Genomic DNA, 25,879 nt, shown 5'->3' with positions numbered 1-25,879 from the left:
TGATGAATGGACGGCATGCTTACAGATTCTATCGCAGCAAGTGCGATTTAGATTAGATACGGGTGCCAAGTGCAACACGTTAACTCTGAACAGTTACCAGCTTCTTCAGCACACCGGTGAGCTAAAGCGCTCCAACACCGTCCTCCGCACCTACTCCAACCACAAACTGAAGCCAGTTGCTGCAGTTGATCTACAGGTAAATTACAAAACCTGTGAAGTGAGTGCAGAGTTTGAAATTGTGGACATTGCACAGGAAAATGTGCTCAGTGGCACCACAGCTGCAGCTTTAGGTCTGATTGCTCGTCTCGCCTCACTGCAGACCACTACTGTAAAAAACAAGTTGAGCAGTAGTGATGTCATCACCCCAACACAGAGTGCACCTGCTGGACTGGCTGAGTTTCCAGAGCTGACACACACCACCGGGACTCTGCCAGGTACATACAAAATCAAAATTGATCCAGATGCTGCGGGTGTGGTCCATCCTGCACGTCGCCAACCAGCTGCACTTAAAGAAAAGATAGTGGAAAAACTACATGAGATGGAGAAAGATGGACACATCACCAAAGTTGAACAGCCTACAGAGTGGGTGAGTTCCATGGTAGCCACAGTGCGAAATGGCAAAGTAAGAATTTGCATTGATCCAAGTGACTTAAATAAAGTCATTAAGAGGGAACACCACCCCATGCGCAACATAGAGGATGTTGTCTCTGCAATCCCTGGTGCCAAAGTCTTCTCAGTCTTAGACGCCAAGTCAGGATTTCTACAGATAAGACTGGATGAAGAGTCGTCTCTCATCACAACGTTCAATACTCCGATTGGCAGGTACAGATGGCTGAGACTCCCATTTGGACTGAAATGTGCACCAGAAATTTTCCAGCGCATCATGGATGAAATGCTCGAGGGCATTGCAGGTGCTGTAAGTGTGATGGACGATATTCTCGTAGCTGCCCCCACAATGGAGAAGCATGATGCAATTCTACGCAGAGTCGTCGAAAGAGCGACAAGCTACAATCTGAAGCTAAACTTCAGCAAGTGTCACATCCGTCAGTCAGCTGTGTCATATGTAGGTCATTTAATAACAGCTCATGGACTGAAACCAGACCCAGCAAAAGTTGAAGCAGTACGCTGCATGACACCGCCAACAGACAAGGATGGTGTCCGCCGTTTCCTAGGCTTTGTCACTTATCTGTCAAAGTTCATACCAAACCTCAGTGAAGAGGATGCTCCACTGCGTCAGCTCCTCAAAGGTGACGTAGAGTTCCTGTGGCAGCCAGCACAGCAACAAGCCTTTGACAGACTCAAGGAGTTATGCACACGCCCGCCAGTACTGAGATTTTTTGATCCAGCGAAGCCTGTGGAAATTTTCTGCGATGCTAGCAGCAGTGGGCTAGGCGCTGTCCTGCTACAGGAAAACCAGCCTGTAGCCTTCTCGTCAAGATCACTGACGGATGCAGAAACGCGCTATGCGCAAATTGAGAAGGAGATGCTCTCCATCGTACATGCCTGTGTCAAGTTTCACAACTACATATTTGGGACACATGTCACAGTTTACAACGACCACAAACCTCTCGAAGATATCTTTAAGAAATCGCTGCTCTCCACCCCTATGCGCATCCAGAGAATGCGTCTGCGACTGCAGTGGTATGACTTAACTGTCAAGTACAGGAGAGGAAAGGACATGGAGTTGCCTGACACACTCTCTAGAGCACAACTTCCAGAGAAGAAGCCAGAGATTGATGGGCTAGAGTGTGTCTCCATGCTCAGCTTTGTCTCAGTTAGTGACCAGAAGTACACTGAACTGCAAGAGTGCACCAAAGAGGAGCTAAGCTGTCTACAACAAACAATACAGCGTGGCTGGCCAGAACACAGACGGGAATTGCCCATTCCTGTTCAGCCATATTGGGACTCGAGGAGCCAGCTCGTCTGTTCTGATGGAGTTATCTACAAAGGACTACGAATAGTAGTGCCCCCTTCTCTACGAGAACACATGCTCAGACTGATACACCATTCGCACTTAGGGATGGTGAAAAGCAAACAGCGAGCCCGGGAAGTGCTATACTGGCCAGGTATGAGTGCAGAAATAGAGGAAGTGGTCAGGAACTGCAGCAAGTGTGCAGACTTCCAGAACAAGCTGCCCAGACACCCATTAAAGCCAACAGAAACACCAGAGCTGCCGTTTGAGAAAGTAGCATCAGATCTGTTTGAGTTTGAGGGTAAACACTACATCCTGCTTGTGGATTATTACTCAAAATTCATTGAAGTGGATGAACTGAAAGACATGCGCAGTCGCACCACCATCGAAACCCTGAAAGCACAGTTCAGCAGACATGGCATCCCAGCTACTCTGCGGACAGATAATGGTACACAATACTCCTCAGAAGAGTTCAAAGACTTCTGTGAGAGCTATGGTATCTCACACAATACGTCGTCGCCGCACACACCACACTCAAATGGTGAAGCAGAGCGTGCAGTGCAAACTGTTAAGAGACTTTGGTGTAAAGCACCAGACAGGCACCTTGCGTTGATGGATTACAGAACTACTCCGCTTGAGCAAGTAGGCCTGTCACCTGCTCAGCTCCTTATGGGCAGGAGGCCTCGCAATAAACTACCTACTGCTCGCATCCTGCTGGCGCCAACAGCTTATAACCCCCTCAAAGTCAAGCACCTGCTGGACAAAACCAAGGACAGTCAAAAGTTCTACTACGACCGCAAGAGAGCAGGTAAACCCCCTGTTGCCCTTAAGCCTGGAGATGAGATCAGGATGCAGCCGCATCCTGGCAACAACAGGTGGTCCCCTGGAGTTGTAGTGAAACAACACAGTGCACCGCGATCATACGTTGTGGACTGTGGAGACACGGAGTACCGCCGCAACAGTCAACACCTTCGTAGAAGCACTGCAGCCGCCAACCAACCTCGTCACTTGATACGTGCTGAACCATGGACTGAGCTGGCAGAGCCACCTGAGAAGGAGCAGCAACCTTCAGCTCCTAATGTTCTGCCTCGCTCTCCGCCCAAAGCAACTGTGTGCCCCACTCGAGCCCAGCCAGCTGGACAGTTCACTACCAGACTGGGCAGAGTTGTGAAGCCTCCTGATAGACTGAATCTGTAATAGATTGTGTTGATAAATTAGTTTACATTAAGACAGTGAAGAGATACTAATCACACCTTCCTAGTTACTGTGTGAAGTTTATTACAAAGCTAAATGACTGTTTCATTGCTTTCTATTTGCAACTGAGTTAAGAAGCTACAGGTACTAGTATTGAAGTTTGTTTACTTGAATTGAGATTTGTTTATCTGGAAACCTAAAGGTACAGTTTAAAGGTTAAACAGTATAAGAGTCAGTTTAATGTTAACTTTTAAGTGCAATATATAAAGAGGTTTCTTTTCTGAGAAGGGGAGATGTAACATATTGTGTCGAATAACACTGGTTCATTAAGTGCTTTGCTTTTCTACCTGTAGTCTGTTTGTCCCTACTGAGTTCCCGTAGTCCTGCTCTGTAACAAATAAAAAATAAATAAGTTGCCCGCCCGCTAACAACGTTGTCTGGAGTACAGTATATTACAGTTTTACTTTGTATCATAAAATATGCAAACTGCATCAAAAATAAATAACACTCTCTATTTGGAAACATTAGTAATAAGTTACCATAGCTACAGAGAACTGAACAACAGACCTAAAAACATAGATTGTGCAAAGAAAACTTAAATTCTGAAGAGAAATTAAACTTGTTTCATCAGCACCATGTCTGAAACATTTCCTCAGTTCTAAGGTCTGTGAAGTATGTTTTGCCGTTTAGCCTTGACATGAAGTCAGCAGCCATGGAACACCTTGTGCCATTTTCCCAGAATGCACAGTTTCCTGTCAGTGGGCAAACACCCATGTGCAGGTAGAGGCCAATCAGGACTTCCAGTTCTTTTACACTGGTGTGAACATTGTTGTGATTTGTGGATTTTTGTACACTGTACAAATTTGATTGTTTCTCTAGTAACTCCAGCATTTCTGGTGTTATGAACTGAAGTATTCCACAGGATTTAGAAGAGTGTGTGGAGGTGTGGCGTGTGGCCTTTGAATGTCCGCTCAGGGGCTTCAAAAGGTTTCTTCCTCAAAGGAAATTAGTTTTGGCCTTAGACAGTTCCTTTTTTATGTCCTTGTTTTTGTAAAATGTAAAATAAGACATTTGCATTTTTATGTGATCAGGATCGGATAGTAAAGTTGTTAACATTATGTGCAGATTTGCTAAAAATGTTTCGTAACAAATACCATACACTTTCACATTATTTAGTGTTTCTAATTGTTCAGCACATTTTTAATTGACCAGCAAAACATATTTCACCTTAATGTAGCTGATGTAGTAAAATTAACTGGTTGATTTTTCGTTCTTATTTTAAGGTTAACAGCCTGGTGTGACATACTGTTTGTTACCGCAATATTACTGTAACGTCTGGATGCTGTCAGCCAATAGAATGTGAGTACGGTATCACGTGACTGCCTACCAAAAATCCCTGATGAGGTGAAGTTGCGAAAGTTGATGCGCGAATGCGTGAGGGATTACTGTACTTTATTTATATAACCTTTAATGCAACTACTATTCTGTTTTTAGGTAATACATTAAAATACCTCATTATTTACATATTTCTTTTTAAACAAACATATTTTTAGGCAAAAAGACAAAGTACAGCACAACGTGTTGTGACAGTCAGATGATTGGCTTCATAATGGAAGATAAACCATTCACATAGATTTTTTTGTCATTAAAATATTTAATTAGAGTTTTTTTTTTTAAATGTGTTTGAAAACAATATAATCTATATTTGACATGTGTGGAGGTTTGTGGCGTTTGAGGTCGGCACAGACGCCACAAACCTCCTCAGACATCAGGTTATTACGTTGTGTTCTTGCATTATAACCCTCTACTTAGGATGGAATACACGGATTAAATTGTATTATTAAGGTAAGTTCTTCAGAACATAAAATTCTGGGATGACATAATAACAGAATAATAAGTGAATAAAGGAAACAGGAAACGTCTCGTCCAGTACCAACAACACTACGGTGGGGGTTTTTCCGACAGACCTGAACACAACACGAGGTTTGACAGCCCGGTCAGCAAACATGGCGGCGGTGAGCTGAAGCAGTCGGTGTCGTTGTTATCCACCAGGAAGCCTCCAGACCGGGGCAGGTTCACCGGGGGGGACGCGGACGTCCCGCCTCCGTTCATCCACATCAGCGGGTTTATGACGGGTCTGAGCCCCGGGAGACAAACACCGAGTGAACCGAACACCGACGGAACCGACCTGAGCGTCACCCGACGATATGTCCCACAGGTGAGACCGACGTGTCCCACAGGTGAGACGTGTCCCACAGGTGAGACGTGTCCCACAGGTGAGACGTGTCCCACAGGTGAGACCGACGTGTCCCACAGGTGAGACCGACGTGACGTGTCCCACAGGTGAGACGGAAGTGGATCTACATCTATCACACGCTGCTGTGGGTCTGCTTTACCCCCCCCGGTGTGTGTCAGCTCACACACCAACACTACCTGTCCCACAGGTAAACCATGAAGTCAGCAGGTGTGAGAAACAAAGGCGGCGTCCGGTTCGTGTTTTTCTTGGCTAAACGCACCAGTCATCAGCTGTTTGTGTCACCGGTTTAAATAGATTTTAATAGAGGAAATACACGATACGATCCCATTTGAACTGACCAATCCCGTCTCTGATGGCCTCAGGCTTCAGTTCACAATAAATCTGGTTTCTAGAGACCCTCAGCTGGGACACTTTGAGTCTCATTCCAGTTCTGAACTGTTCCTGGTTTACACTGAACCGCCTTCCTCACACCCCATCAGAGATTTTCTGCTGAATTCAGGTCAGGTGACAGGTAGTATCAGCTGACACCCCCCCCCTCCACCACCACCACGCCCCAGCTGCCTTCCTGTTAGATTACGTCCTGGATCAGAGCAGCGGTGCCTCGTGAGTCTGTCCAGTGGATCTCATGGGATCCTCAGGACGTGTTCATCTATTATGGGTTCCATACTGGGCTCTATGGTGGACCAGTGAGGGTGGACCAGTGACGGTGGACCAGTGAGGGTGGACCAGTGACGGTGGACCAGTGAGGGTGGACCAGTGAGGGTGGACCAGTGAGGGTGGACCAGTGAGGGAGGACCAGTGAGGGTGGACCAGTGACGGTGGACCAGTGAGGGTGGACCAGTGACGGTGGACCAGTGACGGTGGACCAGTGACGGTGGACCAGTGACGGTGGACCAGTGAGGGTGGACCAGTGACGGTGGACCAGTGACGGTGGACCAGTGAGGGTGGACCAGTGACGGTGGACCAGTGAGGGTGGACCAGTGAGGGTGGACCAGTGAGGGTGGACCAGTGAGGGTGGACCAGTGAGGGTGGACCAGTGACGGTGGACCAGTGACGGTGGACCAGTGACGGTGGACCAGTGACGGTGGACCAGTGACGGTGGACCAGTGTCGCCTCACTGGAAGGAGGTTCTGGGTTCAGTTCTCTTCTGGGTGGAGTTAGCGTGTTCTCCCCGTGTCTGCGTGGCTCTCCGTGTTCTCTTGCTTCCTCCCCCCTCCAGAAACGGATTAATCACCTCAGATTGCCCTAAGGTGTGAGTGTGTGCATGCATCGTCTCCAAGAAGCTGGAGGAGGTCCATGTTGGTCTAGAGTAGGAAACAGAACCGTTAGAGTCACACCTCCTAAAGAGTGGTCAGATGAAAGGTGACCACCAACACTTCTGTCTCTGTACAGCAGACACCTTCAGGTAGTTCTGATTTACAAATGAAATTAGAAACACTTGATTGTATTTTTTTATTCATATTTTATGACACTTTTTATTCCAGTAGTTAACAGGTGGGGGGGGGGGACAAACATGTGACAGAGGTAGCAGCAAACAGTACAAGGGGTAAAAAGAGCCAATGGGGTAAAAATATCAATCAGCTAGTAAAGAAGGGGACTAGAGCATTGAGTAGTGATGTCACACTGACATTACACACATTTACACACAGATCATCTCCACCTCCACTCCCTCTACAAATAAAGGCAGTGTCGCTAGACTCATTCCAGTACCATCCAGTACCATCCAGTACCATCCAGTACCATCCAGTATCATCCAGTACCATCCAGTACCATCCAGTACCATCCAGTACCATCCAGGACCATCCAGTACCATCCAGTACCATCCAGTACCATCCAGTACCATCCAGGACCATCCAGCACCATCCAGTACCATCCAGTATCATCCAGTACCATCCAGTACCATCCAGTACCATCCAGTACCATCCAATACCATCCAATACCATCCAGGACCATCCAGTACCATCCAGGACCATCCAGTACCATCCAGTACCATCCAATACCATCCAATACCATCCAGGACCATCCAGGACCATCCAGTATCATCCATACCCAGAGACTGGATCCTCTTTTCATGTCTAGTCTTACCCCAGTCTAAGTTCCTGATTGTCTCTGGTTCAACAATGAAAAACAACCCCCCCAGATATTTAGTGTCAGACAATGGGGGGCCATCAACGTCAAAGCTTTAGCTGAATGATTGGGGAGTGACAGAGAGGATTTAATACTCATCAGTTTATTCTTGTGGACTGAGAAAAAGGTTGAGATGCTGCTCAGATAGACATCTGGCGGAATATCCAATCAATAATCATTCATCAATGATCGTCTGTTACTCGTAGCCATTGATCACCTGATGTTCTTCCTCACAGGTGATCTCATGCTTTTCTGTGAACCAGGCCCTCGTTTGTTCTTTGTCCCAACCCCCAGTTGATGATGTCATCCCCACCAGCGAAGCACTCCCCTGACCCCCTCCCCCCCAGTCCCAGACACCCACCGTCGGCCGCCCTGGAGTCTCTGTCCCTGTCCTCCCTGCTGTCGGGGGACACTGATGATGGAGATGTAGCTGGAGGAGAGGAAGAGGGGATGGGGGACCTGGAGGTGAACCCCTACGATGGTCTGCCCTTCTCCTCTCGTTACTACGCTCTCCTGGGGGAGAGGCAACAGTTCCCCGTCTGGGGGCTGAAGCAGAGTCTCCTGGAGCTCCTGGAGGACCACAGCATGGTGCTGCTCAGTGCCCCCAGCGGGGGTGGGAAGAGCACGCAGGTAACTGGGAACCAGTGGGTAGCCATGTGCAGTAGTCCCTCACTTACTGGTCACTCCACATTGTCCACAGGTGTCAGTTGGTCTTTGTCCTGCAGGGAGCTGGTGTCTTGTCTGGGGTGTACCTCACCTCTCGCCTGTAGCTCTCACTGACTCTATCTGGTCTGTCTGACACTCTCTGTCTCTCTGTCTCTGACCCTGTCCTGACCTTCCTTTTATTTCTTTTCCACCCAACCGGTCGAGGCGGATGGCTGCCCTAAGGAGTCTGGGTCCTGCCCGGAGTTTCTTCCTCAATGAGGCAGTTTTTCCACGCCCCTGTCTCTGATGCTCTGGAGGGTTCAGTTGGGTTTCTGTCTGTTAAAGCGCTTTGAAATGACAGCTGCCATGATTAAGGGCTATATAAATAAAAGTTGATTGATTGATTGATTGATAGCCAACTGGGATGCGCTCCAATAGACGAGATAATTTCATCTATGAGAAAAAGAATGCATGTATCATTATAGGCTATCATAACATCATTGGAACTTAAAAACAGTTACGGGTAGTCCTCAATTTATGAACACATTTGGTTCTGAGAGGCTGTGTATAGGCTGACTTGTTTGTAAGGCATTATTTATTAAACTTTAACCTATAGCTGCAATTTGAGGTCATTTGAATGCCATTGTGACTCTAAATATGAAAAATACTCCCTATGACTTACCAGAAATAATGACAGGACATAAAAAACACAAAATAAACATAACATAAATAAAATACTCTAGTATAGTAATGTAACTTTTATATGTTTACCTCTACTGAATGAGTTTTATCCTTGGGGGCTGTAGAGGCAAAGCCAAACCCCAGGGTAGTGAGGTAGTCCACTGACTTAGGCCATGTGTGCATCTTGGTAATCACAAGTCCGACATGCGTCTTTATGTTAGATTACTCTTTTATTTCCATAAAGTTCTCAGATAACTAAACCGATAAATAACACAAATAGTAAAACAGAGTTTAGCCTTCAGTGTTTGCGTCAGTTAGTGCTTCCTAGCAGAAACCTGAACCAGCCAACACTGGTTCCTACATTGTTTGGCTCCTCAGAGGGGACAACCCCATACACAAAAATATATGAAATAGTTTTCGTACAGGTAGCCTACAGTCTTCAATGCTGGCACCAACTTTAAACTTGACCCGAATGTCAGCAGTCTTGATGTTGGTGAACATCTCCATGCAGATAAACACACTGTGCATTCTTTTACTCACTTTTAGTGCTTGGGTGACGCCATTTATTACCAAAGAAAATTGTTGTTTGGACTGAACAGAGTATTTCACTGTTCACTGCTGTAGTGTTTTCTAATGTTAAGTTTTTTTCTGCCTAAAGAACATTCACAGCGGTCAGTACACTCTGGACTTATGTGTTTCATAAATGTAGCTTGTTTTTACATTCTTCATTTTTCTTATGAATGAAACAATGGATGATCTCTGTTCTCAGAGCTGTAGTCCTCTGCTCTGTCCTCTGCAGGTTCCACAGTGGTGTGTGGAGTACGCCTTGTCCTATGAGTTTGCTCATGGCCTGGTGTGTTGCTCCCAGCCCCACTCCCCAGCAGCTGTCAGTCTGGCCCTGCGTGTGGCCGATGAGATGGACCTGAGCCTGGGTCTGGAGGTGGGCTACAAGGTGTTCCATGATGACAGCTGCACACCCGACACCCTGCTCAGGTGTGAATGCATCAGACCAGACATTTTATTTACCCCCTTTACTCTGATTTCCATAGTAATTGTTGTGGCCACAAAAATTGAAATCTGCTTAACCTTTGTTCATTCATAGTCCGGATGAACTATTTCCACACACATATATATGCATGTTTAAAAAATAGAACATGAAAGCACTTTTCTTCTTCTTTTGAAAAGAGGGGCCTGTCCCTGACTGCCATGTGATGTTACAGAGACGTGTCAACCATGGCAGTCCCTGCACATCCAGAGACTTGAGTTACTCAGGGTGAATCTCATCCACCCCCGGTGCTTTGCCACCGAGGAGTCTGGCAACCACCTCGGTGACTTCAGCTCTGGTGATGGACGAGTCCACCTCTGAGACCTCAGCCTCTGCTTCCTATGTGTAGCATATGTATGTAGCATACAAATTAACAATATCAAATTGGGCTTTCTCAGAAGATGTGGTTCGGCTCTAGGAGTGGAGAGAGGAAGAGACTGAGACAGAGGTTTGAATTTGGTACCATATATTTAAAAATAAAAATTGTAGAACACAAAGAATGGCTATTCTCACAAAGGAAAAACAAATGACATTTCTAACTTAAATTAGCCTCAAGGAAAACAAAACAAAATCAATGCCGTCAAATGCATACATTCAAGTAATACATTCAAATCTGAAGTCCAATGAGCCCGCTTAATTGGGTCTCAGTCCATGTGCGCATTACGCACAACAAAAGTTCAGGTTGTCCACAACACGGGGTTGTACCAGTGTTGACTGGAGCAGGATCTCCAGAGGGGTAGTGTGCAAAGTGAGGGAAGGGAATGTGTGAATGTGAGTGTGGGACAGACCGCAAAATTCAGTTCACAAGGATTTTGTTTTCCAAGTTCTTTCTTTTCTTAGCTCGCCATCCAAACCTGGCCTGAATAAAAAAGGAACAGGACCAGTTTCAGCTCGGTGTACACCAAATATATATATACACAGTATATATATATCAATCAATTAATCAAAATCAATAAATAATGCCGTTTGCATCACAATACTGTACAATATTTACTTTGTTCTTTTTTAAAGTGTATAACCAAAGATACACTTAAATACACACATTCGGAGAAACGGGCATAGTTACGCTCGCTAACCCCATTGTATGCATACAGCCTAAAAGCTGGTTCCGCCGTTTCACGAATGTAGTCGCGCTGCAGTTGGCTCTCACAAGTTGACATTCAGGCAATACGTCAAAAACCTTTCAAGTGTTGTCACCGTGAAATGAAAACTATGAATTCGGCGTCCGTCTCCTCACGGCCCCTCTCGCATCACCCGACTCACTTCCTGGGACGCCGTTTTATGGGCACCGATAGGCTGCGTGGGGTCATGTGACGCCCCGACGGTCGCTAGGAGACGACTAGAAACGCCAAATAGATTGTTTCTTCACCTGGGTTACATATGACATGACAGCAGGATTGGGGAGATCCTCATAGTATTCTTTGCACCGCCAAACAATATCCTCAGTCGACGTCAGCAGCTCTCCTGCTCTACTGTAAACAGTGTTGACTGCACGGCTTTCCCCTCCTGAGGCGCCGAATGGTTTGCCAGAATGGTTTTCCTCCATAGCCCCCCCGAACTCTTCCCAGACCTGAGTTTTTGCCCCCGTGACTACTCGAGCTGCAGTACGCCTGGCCTGCCTGTACCTGTCAGCTGCCTCCAGAGTCCCACAATTCAAATAGATTTGATAGGACTCCATTTTCAGCTTGACAGCATCCCTTACTTCTGGTGTTCGGGGGTTACCTACGTGACAAGCACCAGAGACCTTGCGACCACAGCTCCGAGAAGCCGTTTCAACAATGGAGGTGGAGAACATGGTCCACTCTGACTCAATGTCCCCAGCCTCCTGTAGGATCTGGGAGAAGCTCTCCCTGAGGTGGGAGTTGAAGACCTCACTGACAGAGGGTTCTACCAGACGTTCCCAACAGACTCTCAAAACACATCTGGGCCTGCTGAGTCTGTCCAGCCTCCTGCTCTGCCAGCGGATCCAACTCACCACCAGGTGGTGATCGGTCGACAGCTCTGCCCCTCTCTTCACCCGAGTGTCCAACACACGCGGTCGGAGGTCTGATGATACGACAATAAAGTCAATCATCGACCTCTGACCTAGGGTGTCCTGGTGCCATGTGCACTGATGGACATCCCTGTGGCTGAACAAGGTGTTCGTTATGGACAAACTGTGACCAGCACAGAAGTCCAATAACAGGACACCACTCGTGTTCAGATCGGGGAGGCCGTTCATCCCAATCACCCCCCTCCAGGTCTCACTGTCATTGCCCACGTGAGCGTTGAAGTCCCAAAGGAGAACAGTGGAGTCCCCAGTCGGAGCACTATTAAGTACCCCTCCCAGGGACTCCAAGAAGTCCGGGTATTCTGCACTGCCATTTGGCCAGTAGGCTGAAACGACAGTGAGACACCTGTCCCCAACCCGGAGGCACAGGGACGCGACCCTCTCGTTCACCGGGGTGAACTTCAACATATGACGGCTGAGCTGTGGGGCTATAAACAAGCCCACACCAGCCCGCTGCCTCTCACCTTGGACAACACCAGAAAGTGGAGAGTCCAGCCCCTCTCAAGGGTTTGGGTTCCAGAGCCCAAGCTGCGGGTGGAGGTGAGCCTGACTATATCTAGTCGGTACCTCTCAACCTCCCTCACAAGCTCTGGCTCCTTACCCCCCAGTGAGGTGACATTCCATACCCCTAGAGCTAGACTCTGTCTGGGGATGGGTCGTCGAGCTACATGCTGCCCAATCCACACTGCACCCGTCCCCTATGGTTTCCTCGGTGGTTGGTGAGTCCAATGGAGGTTGGGCCCACGTTGGGCTCCCGGTTTCACCATACCGGGTGACGTCATGGTCCTTGATATTTTTCACGTCATAGGGGTTTTGTCACTGCTCTTAGTCTGGCCGTCATCCAGGATCTGTTTGCCAAGGGAGACCCTAACAGGAGCATAAAGCCCCTGACAACATGCTGTAGATCCTGGGATCATTCGGGCACCAGAGAGGGACAGAGTACTTGACCCCAGTACTTGAGTAAGAGTACAAATACTTCTGGTCAAAATTTAATTTAGCCCAGTCAATACATTACTTGAGTAAGAGTAAAAAAAAAGTACTTGCTTTTAAATGTACTTAAGTATTCAAGAGTAAATGATTTTAAATGTACTTAAAGTAAAGGTAAGAGTCAGAGTGAATTCCTATTTTTTTTCATCTTTGATGAGAATGGACCTGACTGAATTACTGTCATTTTACAATTTTATATATAGTACCTTGTATCTCTTGTTTCAGAGAAAACTCTTTGAAACCACCTGCACTGATGTTCTTGCCTGTAGAACCATCATGTTATACTGAACCAAGCCCTCCCCAACATCTATAACAATGGAAATAACATTAATGGAATCATCAAAGAGGACAATGATGTCATTTTCACATTTTATTAAACAACCCCCCCTTCCATACACACAAGACCAAATGGAGCCAAATGGAGCCATACAGGCCCAACCAACTGGTTTAACTGGGGACCAAGTGGAACCCCTAGAGGACACCCTGGTGGACCACTGGTTGAGAACCACTGCTTTACAACAAACTGAATCTCTGCTTTCAACAACTCAATGTTTACAGGAAGGACATATCCCAGTACCACAATATTTGTCTCCCCCAGACTGTCTGTCTCCCCTCACCTGTCTGTCTGTCTGTCTGTCTGTCTGTCTGTCTGTCTGTCTGTCTGTCTGTCTGTCTCCCCTCCCAATGTGTATGTCTCCCCCTGCCCCCCAGTCTGTGTGTCTGTGTGGCCCTGTGTCCACCAGTCTCTGTCAGTCTGTAGTTCTGTAAAATGAAGTGACCAGAGGTCTCTAGGTGTGACTTTTGTCAGTTTTTCTTCGGCGAACACAATAAGCATTTGAAAATGTTCTTTTTCTTGTCTGAGTCTCCGTTGTCCTTTTTCACTTCTACAAACTCGAACATGTCTTTAAGATGAGGTCATGGGTTTTCTTCCTCCGCCTCATTAAACTCCGGCTCATCATGTTGATCAGATTCAACGGAGGCTTCTTCTTCCATCGCCACCGCGGTCGTGTTTTGAGCGGATTGGGTAGGGGATGACGTATTTCTGCTTTTACGTAAATCCCAGTTGAGAACGTGTACTGTGATAGGTTTCCTTCTTTGACGAACACTGCTTGCATTTTAGGGGGGGGACAAAAAAACAACAACAGGCAAACTAAAAGTAACGAGTATTCATGAGCCTTCTCAGAAATTAACTCGAGTAAGAGTAAAAATCTTTGCCTTGGAAATGTATTCGAGTAAGAGTAATAATTATGAAAGAATTCTAGTATTTGAGTAAAGTAAAAATCCTCAGAATCTGTACTTAAGTACAGTACTTAAGTACATTTACTCCGTTACTGTCCACCCCTGTCGGGCACTCAAACTCGCCCACCACGATAAGATGGCAGTTCTCGGGGGGAGTATCCATGAAATATGAAGCATTATTAATGTAAAATGTTCCTATCCATCAATGATTAAGAATCTTTTGAAAAATGAGAAGCAAGATGACCGGTGGAATCACTGCCAAAATGTAATGAGTAGTTCCTGGCCAAACCTTACTTACTCCAAAAGATTTTCCAAGTCCTGCCCATAACTCCATTATGCTAACAGGCAGTCTAACAAACACATTTTGGCAAAAACATCCCCTTAAATCCAGGGGTTTGTAGTGCCCTCCAGGTGTTGCTGCTCTGGACTGTAAAACCCTGAAGATGGCTTAAACAACCTGAAAACAAGTGCAGCAACCTGTAGATAGATGTGCATGTAGTGAAATGCATGAAACAAATATCTTGTTTCTCCATTGCTGATATGTAGTATGTGTAATCATCACTTCATGACCAGAGGAAACGTTGTTCTCATTGGATTACACCATCTCTGTATGTTCCTGTCTCACTCCTGACACTCACGCCTTCACCCTTTGTTCTGGATAAACCCACTAGTCACTATCTCAGTAAAAGCACTTTATTCACTGTAAATGAATCCATGTCTTTTCATAAACTCCAGAATGAGAATATATATATATTTTACGTCCATAAAAGACTTTGTAATGGCTGAAAACTGTAATAATTGGACTTTTTGATCCATTCATCTCCACAAGTTCAGGGGTCTGAATCCTAAAGGTTCCGTTGTGATTGTGGTTGTTTTCCACCCCCCAGGTTTGTCAGCGACACCCTCCTGTTAGAAGAGGTCATGTCGGACCCCCTCCTGCGTCGGTACGGTGTTGTGGTCCTGGATGAGGTCCAGGAGCGGACCGTCCCCACCGACGTGCTGCTGGGCCTGCTGTGTGACGTCTGCAGACAGAGACCAGACAACTTCCGGGTGGTTTTTCTGACTCACCCGACGCTGGCGTCTCGACTCGCTGCCTTCCTGGGACCATCGGTCCCTCATCTGTCCCTGGACGGGCTGGACTTTAAGCCCCCTCCTGGAGAACAAGAGGACTGTGAGCCAGACAATGAAAACAAGGCTGTCAGGATGAACGCGGTGCAGATCATGTACCGGGAGCTCCTGTCGGGGAGAGAACGGGTGTCTGCTGCCTGTCAGGTGGTGCTGGACCTGCACAGGAGAGGAGAGGAAGGAGACGTGATCGTGTTTCTGGCCAGTGCACAGGTACAAATACTAAACCTTTAGTATCGCTTAATGCTAATGGGAGAAGATTTTTTAAAAACTTTCTAATTAAAATGAAAGTTAAATTTAAAAAAATATTTATAAATTTTATATTGAATTTTATTTGTAAATTTCCATTCCAAATTTTATGTAGAATTTTATTTAGAAATTTTATTAAAATTAGAATAAATGAAAAAAATGTTCCCAGTGAAACATGTAAACCGAGGTGTAGAAACACGCCCTAAACTTTGTATTTGATAAATCTTCACAGTCTATGTCCAAATTTTGGGGTTGATGTTTGAAATTTCTGTCACAGGAAACAGAGGAGTGTATGGCTCTACTGGAGAAGGAGTGTGTTGCTCTGAGTCCTCAGCTCCGCCCCCTCAGGCTCCTCCCCCTCCATGCTGGACTAGGCGGTCTAACCCAGCGGGTCTATGAACAGGATCCTGATGCGTCTGGGCTGAAGGAGAACAGCTCCACCAGTGAGAATGGCCTTCTGGGAGCTTCAGGAGGACCAGCGGTCAGGAGGAGAGTCATCCTGACCGACGGCCTGGCAGAGGCGTCCTTCTCTGTGCCGGGGGTACGCTACGTGATCGACACCGGCCTCCAGCTCAAGACTGTGAGTGTGGGAAGTGTTGTTTTGTCTACACAAAATAATACACTTAACTCTGCTGCATAATTTTGTTACGTAATTGTTTTGTTACGTTATTGTTTTGTTACGTTATTGTTTTGTTACGTTATTGTTTCGTTACGTTATTGTTTTGTTACGTTATTGTTTTGTTACGTTATTGTTTTGTTACGTTATTGTTTTGTTACATTATTGTTTTGTTACGTTATTGTTTTGTTACGTTATTGTTTTGTTACGTTATTGTTTCGTTACGTTATTGTTTTGTTACGTTATTGTTTTGTTACGTTATTGTTTCGTTACGTTATTGTTTTGTTACGTTATTGTTTCGTTACGTTATTGTTTTGTTACGTTATTGTTTTGTTACGTTATTGTTTTGTTACGTTATTGTTTTGTTACATTATTGTTTTGTTACGTTATTGTTTTGTTACGTTATTGTTTTGTTACGTTATTGTTTCGTTACGTTATTGTTTCGTTACGTTATTGTTTTGTTACGTTATTGTTTTGTTACGTTATTGTTTTGTTACGTTATTGTTTTGTTACGTTATTGTTTTGTTACATTGTTGTTTTGTTACGTTATTGTTTTGTTACGTTATTGTTTTGTTACGTTATTGTTTCGTTACACATGTATGGATCCAGTTGTGATCTAGTTGTTGTGTTCACGTCTCACAGGTTTACAATCCACAAATCCGAGCTGATTCACAGATCATCAGGACCATCAGCAAACAGCAGGCAGACATGAGAACACAGAGGGTCAACAGTCAGCATCCTGGTAGGAGGGATGATGGATGATGGATGGATGGATGATGGATGATGGATGATGGATGGGTGATACTGTCATTACTGTCATTGTTAATCAAACTACTAATCACTGGTTATTGATAATTGCATTTGAACCCAGGTTGTGATTGGTGACAGAGACGCATTCTCTGTATCATTGGGTTACCGTCCACCCTGTGTGATCTTCTGATTGGTTTGCAGGGCTGTGTGTCCGTCTGTACCCCCAGTCTCTGTACGAGGGGGGGATGGTGGAGGCTCGTAGCCCTGGGGTGGGGGAGGAGAACCTCAGCCACCTGGTGCTACTGCTCAAGAGACTGGACATAGCAGACATGGGACAGTGCAAGTTCCTGGACAGACCAGGTGTGTTAATAAATAGACGGTTGTTTCATTCATTCATTCATTCATTCATTCATTCATTCATTCATTCATTCATTCATTCATTCATTCATTCATTCATTCATTCATTCATATTAAGTTTGTTTTGACTTGCCTCCTAATTCATAGATTAGAGATCCATATTTGTATTGATCACCTCTAAAAATGCACCCCAACAAAGTCACTGTGAACACATGATGACTGACTAAATTACTGAAATAGAATCAAAGTATGGACCTATTAACCTGTTATTAAAGAGGGAAGATATGATTGGACGTTGGGCTGAAATAAGAGATGGATAAACAGAGTTGGATTTTTTTTCCTTCAGATAAAGTAGAATCATTTTGGAAAAAATATTTATATATTTATAATAGTTGTTTCACACATACAAAATATTTACTTTGTCCCCTGGGTTGGTAGTTTTATGACAATAATAATGATAATATTAATGATAATAATAATAATGACAATAATAATAATGACAATATTAATGACAATAATAATGACAATAATAATAATGACAATATTAATGACAATAATAATGACAATAATAATGATAATTATAATAATAATGACAATAATAATAATGACAATATTAATGACAATAATAATGACAATAATAATGATAATTATAATATTAATGACAATAATAATGACAATAATAATGATAATAATAATAATGACAATAATAATAAACACAATATTAATGACAATAATAATGATAATTATAATAATAATGACAATAATAACGATAATAATAATGACAATAATAATAATGACAATATTAATGATAATAACGATAATAATAATGGTAATAATAATGATGACAATATTAATGATAATAATAATGACAATAATAATGATAATAATAATGATAATAATAATGATAATAATGGCAATAATAATGATAATAATAATGATAATAATAATAATAATGACAATATTAATGACAATATTAATGATAATAATAATAATGACAATAATAATGACAGGTTTTATAACAGAATCCAGTTCCGTGTTCTGCATTTGGTGTTAATCTACACTTCCATGTCTGTAATCTAAAACTATGGGTTCCCCCCTGCCCCCCTCCATATGTATGTCTTCTTCCAGCCCCTGAAGCCCTGATGCAGGCTCTGGAGGACCTGGACTACCTGGCGGCGCTGGATGATGATGGGAACCTGTCGGAGGTGGGTATCATCATGTCGGAGCTCCCGCTGGAGCCCCCCCTGGCCAAAGCGCTGATCGCTGCCTGTGAATACGACTGTGTGGACGAGCTGCTCACCATCGCTGCGATGCTCACAGGTACAATAGAGACAGGTTCCTTCTTTATTCAGACCACCACAAAACATGGTGCTGTCACAGTCTCCTAAACTAATGTATTAAATGTTTTTAATATATTACATCCAAAGAACAAGAAAAAAGGAATAATTTAAAGAGAAAAGTTTGTATTGAAAGCTCTGTTTGTATTCTTCCCTAAAAGAGACATATTTTATTTAGTTTTCTGACGATGTTAGACTTCTTTAGACTGACATCTCTTTAGCTCATGACAAAAAAGGTTATTCGGCTCTGTTTGCACTTTATTTTTAATTTTCTTTTTTTATTCTGAGGTTTTATGTGTTCCTCAGTCCTGCTTTTATTAATGGTAAAAGAGTCTTGCACTCAGTTAAACATATCCTGTATTGAAAATTGCCGATAAATATTGTTGAAACCATGAGAATGGTAAATAGTGACCAGCTGTAAGACACAGACTGGGCTCGGGTTTAGAGCTTTTGCTTTGAGGACATTTTACTAACGACCTCAGTGACCTGAATACCTTTGGTCTCAACACTGAAGCAGAAAACAGGCAGTGACCACGAGTTTACTGGTGCATCAAGGTGAAAGAAGTGATGATGAACTCAGGTGTTAAATGTCACAGGCTGATCCAGCAGCCTGCTGTTGTGTGTGTGAGCAGTTTAAGGTTACTGGAGGACTTGTATGTTCTGCTGCTGGTTTTGTTTGGGCATGTTCACCAGACACCTGAGCAGGTGTGGTCCCTTTATTAAAGCCTGTGTTCCGTATCGGACCAGAGGTCATGTTGGATACTCGTAGTTGGGCATTGAGCATTAATAAAATGCAGTACTGTCCGTTAATGAAGTGAATCAAGTTGTCTCCAACCTGAAGTCTGAGAGAGTGACCCTCAAGTTTCAGCATTTTGAATGATGGCGCTCTGAACCTGGTTGTCATAGCGACAGTTCCCTTGGTGACCTACCAGACGGAGGAATGCAGGGAGGAACTTAAACATTTGCTTTCCTCTTTGTTGGTGATCAAAGAAAACCTGACGTGTGTTGAGGAACACTTTGATTGGAGAAATTCTTCCTGTGGAACAGATAATTCTACCTTACTGTCAACCCAGAGTTCACCAGTGGAAAAACAGGCTGAAATGCTCCTCCATTGACTGATGATCACTCCCTGTTTTACGCCCTTGAGTATAAAATACACGCCACAGAGAAGAGACTCCTTGGAAATAAGTAATACATTTATTAAGGAGCTCATACACACCTAGAACATTAAAAAGGTTCTTTTATAAGAACATAATATTGTATGTTGTGTCTTGTTTGATATGCTTTTCTTGTATTTCTTGTATTTGTGAAACAAGATTGATTGACTTGTTACTGATGTTCATGTAAAGAATTTGTAAAACGTGTTTTCTTTAGGTTTTGATAGAAGTTATGCTTCATGACCGTAACAAAATGACATGCTTTACTATAGCTGTGTAAAAAGAATATGTTGTAGTCATCCTGTTTTAATGTGCACTAATGAATGACACTTTCTTTGCTTCCTCCAGCTCCTTCCTGCTTCCTGACCGTGGATCCCAGCAGAGAGGAGGCAGCTGTCACTCACTGGCAGGCTCTGATGCACACGGAGGGGGATCACATGACTCTTGTTAACATTTATAACGCCTTCATGGAGTGTACGTACAACTCTCATCCTCTAAGGTTCTTTTTCAGGGGGCAGGACATTGATGTCCTGTACAGACAGATAATGTTAATGCTCTGAGGACGTGTTTTAGGTCACAGGAAGGAGAAGACTGTGACTACAGTCCTGCAGTAGATTTTATTCTAATGGATTCTAATGTTTTACTGACGTTAATATTCATATTAATTATTGAATGACTTTGCAGATAATCAGGACGAGGCGTGGTGCACCACCAACTTCCTCAGTCACGTTGCCTTACGATTGGCTGTTGTGATCAGGGCGGAGCTGCTAGAGGTGATGCTGCGAATAGAACTCCCTGTTTCTCCACCGGCGTTTGGAAGCAAAGGAAACTCCACGAACATCAAGCGAGCTCTGATCTCAGGCTTTTTCCTCAAAGTAAACAGATTTTATTTAAATCTTCTGTGTGGCGTCGATCAGGTTCCTCCTCCTCTACACGAGCCTGGTGCGATACGTTGTGTTAAATAAAGTACAGAGAACACCAGCCTGATCCAGGATGTGTCTGACTGGTCCTCCTCAGGTGGCCCATGACGTGGACGGCTCAGGTAACTACCTCCTGCTGACTCACCGCCATGTGGCCCACCTGCACCCCTTCTCTTCATACTGCTGTCGTCAGCCACGCCCTGCCCCCCCACCCTGGGTTCTCTACCATGAATTCACCATCTCCTGTGATAACTGCATCCGCATCGTCTCTGAGGTCCACCCGCAAATGTGAGTCCAGCCATGAAATTTATTGTGGATTATTGGCCTGATTTTATGCTTTTGTTTCTGTTTAAAATGTTATATTTAAAAAGTCAATTATAATCAGAAATAAATACATTCTTATATAAGAAACAGAGTATCCTAAATTGAATATAGATTTGAAAAATAAGTAACATTAAATGTGCCACATGCTGAATAGATTTATTAAATGTTTAAATGTTTCCGTGTCAAAATGATTTTATCCACGACAGTTTTATCACTGGGAAGAAGTTGTTCGTACGTAAAGGAATCTCATGCTGCAACATTTTTCCTATCACCAGTGTTCTCGTTTGTGTGCGTCGTCGTGTCGTTGACACACACTTTTTGATCATCAGACAGCCTGAGTCTCTGGGACACCAGCTTTAAATGCACTTCATTCAACAATAAAATTCACAATCTTTCCATTTTTCCACTTAAATTTCAAACACGAAAATCACCATTATGTTTTAATCTCACGAGAGTCTCTCGTCACTACACTCACCTGTGTGATTGACTGTGTGATTGACCTGTGTGATTGACCTGTGTGATTCACCTGTGTGATTCACCTGTGTCGGTCGGTCGGTCATCACCATGCCTCCGAAAAAGATGCAAAAGTTGGAGAGAAACCAAGTGACAGTGAGTGTTTTCTTGAATAAAAAACAATCAAAAGTTAAATAAGAAAAATATACAGATATTACTACAGATATTACTACAGATATTACTACAGGTATTACTACAGATATTACTACAGATATTACTACAGATATTACTACAGATATTACTACAGATATTACTACAGATATTACTACAGATATTACTACAGATATTACTACAGATATTACTACAGATATTACTACAGTTATTACTACAGATATTACTACAGATATTACTACAGATATTACTACAGATATTACTACAGATATTACTACAGATATTACTACAGATATTACTACAGATATTACTACAGATATTACTACAGATATTACTAAATGTGTGTGAAGGTTCTGTCAGCTTGGTTCAGTGTCCACAGGAGAATATATGAGTTAAAGGAAAAGAAAACTATTGAGTTAAAAGTTAAAGTGAAAAAAAACCGTATTAAATCTTTATTTATTTCTAAAACTGTGTTTTTAATTGACTACCAGGCTTTAACATTTTGATAAAACTAATATATAATTTTACTTTTTTTTCTTTTTCCTTAGTTACAATGTTATTATTAATAAAAATCATTAAAATTAACAGTGTTTAGTTTCTATATTGTACTATTGTTAAACTCAATCCTTGCATACTCTTCTACCATATATTCTGTTATTACTTTTGGGATGCACAAACGTCACGTTGGGATGCACACATTGTTTTTGAAGTGCATCCCAGGGATGCACTACTTTCTGGAGGTAAAGTGAACTCTGCATTGACCACAGCACATTCACTGTTTTTCATTTTACTGCATTTCGTTTCATTGTCGAAATGTATTTTTCATTACAATACAGGAAGTAAATCTGTGCTTCCATCCATCAACATTGGTGTTTGTCATACTGAATGGTTTTAGTCAGAAACTTTTCAGGCAGTTCAGTGTTGGGATTGTATGATAATAATATTTCCAGAGGTTTCAGAGGTCATTTAAAGGAGCCGTTTAATAAAACTGTGCTGTCCACCTGTCTTCACCTCAGGCTGGTGGAGCTGGCCCCCCAATACTACCTGGGAAATCTGCCATCTAGTGATGGCAAAGACCTGCTGATGGAGCTGAGGGGGTGTCTGAAGCCTCAGTCCTGTGAGCAGGAGGGACCATCAGACGGTTACAGTCGGACCCGTGGTCACGGCGATGGAGTGGGGGGGGCTCTCGATCAGTCCAACACTGAGCTGTGTGTCGTCCAATGAGATGGAGTGTCTCCTGAAACCAAAGGACAGGAGGACTGTGAGACCTGGTACTCTGTACAGTGTAGTGGTCAACGTCTCTTCATGCAGTGGCTTTGGAGTTTGTCTTCTGGTTTCCTCATTATCGCCTCGTTCATGGTTGAAGTCAAAGCGGGATTTCTGTTCCTGTGTTTAATGTCTGATCTTCCAGCTCTATGCACACCCCCCCTGGGCCCACTCTAAACTGTAACAAGATGCTGTAGCAGAAAGCCTCTGTGTCCATTAGGTTTTGATACGTTTTTAAAGTATTTCATTGCTTTCTTAAAATAAGTGCCTAAGTCATTTTTGTCTAATTTTTCAGGAAACCCAAAAAAACCGACCCAAACATTCACAGACATACACAAGCCAATTATACTAAAGGGGCAGAACTACACAATCTGTTAATCTGAGGAGGTTAGGGTTATTTTATCAGAGGTGGCCAGATTTAGAAAAGAAAAATAATCTTTTTTGTAAAAACATGACTGAGCAAATATTTTCAGAGGGTGACAATCTGGAGAATACTTTGTAAATATTCCTGCTTTGATCATCACCCGGTCTTTCTGTCCAGCTTCACATCAACGACGAGAAATCTGTAAAATATTTAATTTGTGTCCTATTTAAGATGACGTATGTGTCAATACCGTACTGGATTAAACTCTTCTTCCTGTGGTTTGAAATCCGTGTTTAATTCAAGGAGATTCTGCGGTCACTATCACCTTCTGTTTAAGGCGGTGCTTCTCAGTTGTTTTCTGTTCAGCCCCCCTGGAAAGAACAAAACATTTTGTGCCTTCCCCCCTCCACCACAGACCACATCTCCACCGTTCACCTGCTCCTAGAAAAGACCCATGAATTCCACAAAGATCTCCATCTACACATCGGGTTCATGGACCTGAAGGCTGCCTTTGACACCGTCTGCCATGCCTCACTCTGGAGCATCCTACCGACCCCTGGAGCACCACCTGAGATCGCTTCACTGCTCAAGCTGCTCTACAGCGACGCAGAGAGCTGTGTCCGTACCAACGGTACAGAGTCCCACTGGTTCTCCAGTGGCGTTCACCAGGGCTGTGTGGCCGCTCCTGACCTTTGTAACCGTATCATTGACCATCTGATGTCCAGGGTCTGTGAGCGAGTCCCTGGGGTGTCCCTTGGAAACTACCACCTGACCGACCTGGGGTATGCTGACGACACCATCCTACTCAGCTCAGCCTACAGCCAGCTGAGAGACGCCCTGATCATATACAGAGGAGAGGCACAGAAGCTTGGTCTTTGAATGAGCTGGACCAAAACCAAATTCATGCATGTTGGTGACGGACTGGATCCACCCCCCCTGCAGCTGGTTGATGACACTGGAGCCTGTTAAGAGCTTTATGTATCTGGGGTCCATAGTGACGGACAATGGGGACCTTAAACCAGAGATTCTCCGTAGAGGAGCTCTGGCAGCATCAGCTCTGCAGTCTCTCTGGAAGCCACTCTGGAGGCTCCAGACCGTCTCCCGCAAGACGAAGCTCAGAATTTACAACTCTGCCGTCGTCTCCATCCTGCTCTACGGCTCCGAAACTTGGCCCTTAAATAAGACCCTGGCTGCCAGTATAGATGGTTTTTACAGCAGGGCTCTCAGAACCATTGAGAACATCAGGTGGCCCCAGCGGGTTTCCAACAAAGTGCTTAGAGCCCCCACACACAGCCCACAGCTTCTTGCCAGGTGGCAAAACGTCGTACCTGGTTTGGTCGTGTCCTCCGCCTTCCCCCTGATCACCCAACAAGAGCCATCCTCCAGTTTGACTCTAAGGCCGCAGCTGGAAACGACCTCGAGGCAAGCCCCGCCCCCGATGGCTCCACGTCATTGTGGGCGACCTCCGACCACAGGGGGTCGCTGTGGAGGATGTAGAGCAGCTGGAACAAGACCGCTAGCACTTGTGTGCTCATCTGATTAGCTCAACGCACAGGGATGGGACACCCCCCCATTGCAAGAGCCCTACTGACTGATGGCCCCTCCACCAAGCGCGCTCTTTTTGCATAATTAATTATTGTTGGTAGGGGTGGAATCTGTTGCAAACCTCGGATTCATTTAGGACCTGGTGCAGCGGCCCACGACACAGGCAGTACTGCCCCCGTGCTGGGGTCTGGGACTCAACCACTCGTTGCTCTTAATGGACCAGAGAAACGACAGACTGAAAGATCGTCCATGTTTTTAGAGTCTATGACAGTAGGTCAGAGCACTAGCTTTGATCTTTGACCTATGCAAACAGGTTTACGTAACTGGTTTGAAACGCAGGAAGAATGAAAAAAAGGATCGGCAGATTCTAAACTTTCCTCTGGGCCAATCAAAGATGGTGATTTATCCAAGGAGGAGGAAAAAGGTTGAAGGTTCATCTGTCTGCAGAGCAGAAGACATTCTAAGAAGAATGTGTCAAACAGGAATCAGAACCCATCTGAACCGTTTCAGAGCCGTGAATGATTTAGATCTTATAGTGTGTTTAAGGTGTCTTATGTTCCGTGTTGAGGGACTTGTTCAGTCAGTGGTTGGTTTAATTCATGTACACTTTCCTTATGCTTACTTTAAAAAAAAAAAAAAAAAGACTTCCTGTTTGTGTGAATCTATTTTGGATTTTGTGTCAAAGTGACTATTTTCTATTTTGACTGTAATGAATAAACGTGATTTTAAAAATCAAATCAAAATCTTCACCATCTGCTGTGGCTGGCACCAGGGCGCCTCCCTAGGGAGGGGTTCCTGGCACGTCCAGCTGGGAAGAGACCTCTGGGCAGACCCAGGACCAGGTGGGGGGATTATATCCTGAGTCTCCCAGTCAGAGCTGGTTGATGTGGGAAAGGGAAGTTTGGGGTTCTCTGTTGGAGCTGCTGCCCCCCGCCGACCCGACCCGACTCCGGATAACGCGGAGAAAGATGAGATGAGATGAGGAGTAGATTAGATTAACATCACGGCTTCAGCTCTGACACTATCGTCCTCCGTGTCATCTGTCATCTCTCTCCCTGCCTATGCTTCCTTCAGCACGGTGTGCTCAGTTCCTCAGCTCTGATTGGTG

The 25,879-nt window shown here is 44.3% G+C and overlaps 1 protein-coding gene across 4 annotated transcripts; it reads left to right on the top strand.

Annotated features, from left to right (window-relative positions):
- The first annotated feature begins 5,091 nt into the window (after nucleotides 1-5,091).
- Nucleotides 5,092-25,397, top strand: LOC137608926 (ATP-dependent RNA helicase DQX1-like). 4 transcript variants are annotated; one of them, XR_011038252.1, is made up of 13 exons: nucleotides 5,092-5,324; nucleotides 7,785-8,120; nucleotides 9,616-9,809; nucleotides 15,025-15,475; nucleotides 15,789-16,091; nucleotides 16,770-16,869; nucleotides 17,079-17,237; nucleotides 18,363-18,554; nucleotides 20,077-20,202; nucleotides 20,413-20,603; nucleotides 20,746-20,936; nucleotides 22,613-23,857; nucleotides 23,952-25,397. XR_011038252.1 is itself a non-coding variant. In XM_068335557.1 (12 exons), exons 1-12 carry the CDS (start codon nucleotides 5,235-5,237, stop codon nucleotides 22,818-22,820), a joined length of 2,541 nt encoding a protein of 846 aa, XP_068191658.1. In that variant the 5' UTR covers nucleotides 5,092-5,234; the 3' UTR covers nucleotides 22,821-25,397. The 4 variants fall into 4 exon arrangements, 3 of the variants coding, with proteins under 3 accessions (XP_068191658.1, XP_068191660.1, XP_068191659.1); XM_068335557.1 differs by having other exon boundaries at nucleotides 22,613-25,397; XM_068335559.1 differs by having other exon boundaries at nucleotides 5,198-5,324; nucleotides 7,727-8,120; nucleotides 22,613-25,397.
- The last annotated feature ends 482 nt before the right edge of the window (nucleotides 25,398-25,879 follow it).

This window comes from Antennarius striatus, chromosome 15, assembly GCF_040054535.1.
Source record: "Antennarius striatus isolate MH-2024 chromosome 15, ASM4005453v1, whole genome shotgun sequence".
Lineage (NCBI taxonomy): Eukaryota > Metazoa > Chordata > Actinopteri > Lophiiformes > Antennariidae > Antennarius > Antennarius striatus.
This window is presented reverse-complemented; position numbering and strand designations above follow the sequence as displayed.

Excerpts from the sequence above, each read along its gene's own strand:
- LOC137608926 (XM_068335557.1), top strand. The coding sequence starts at position 5,235 with ATGACGGGTCTGAGCCCCGGGAGACAAACACCGAGTGAACCGAACACC. Across the intron at positions 8,121-9,615 it reads GGGGTGGGAAGAGCACGCAG|GTTCCACAGTGGTGTGTGGA; the intron begins GTAACTGGGAAC and ends TGTCCTCTGCAG. Across the intron at positions 9,810-15,024 it reads ACACCCGACACCCTGCTCAG|GTTTGTCAGCGACACCCTCC; the intron begins GTGTGAATGCAT and ends TCCACCCCCCAG.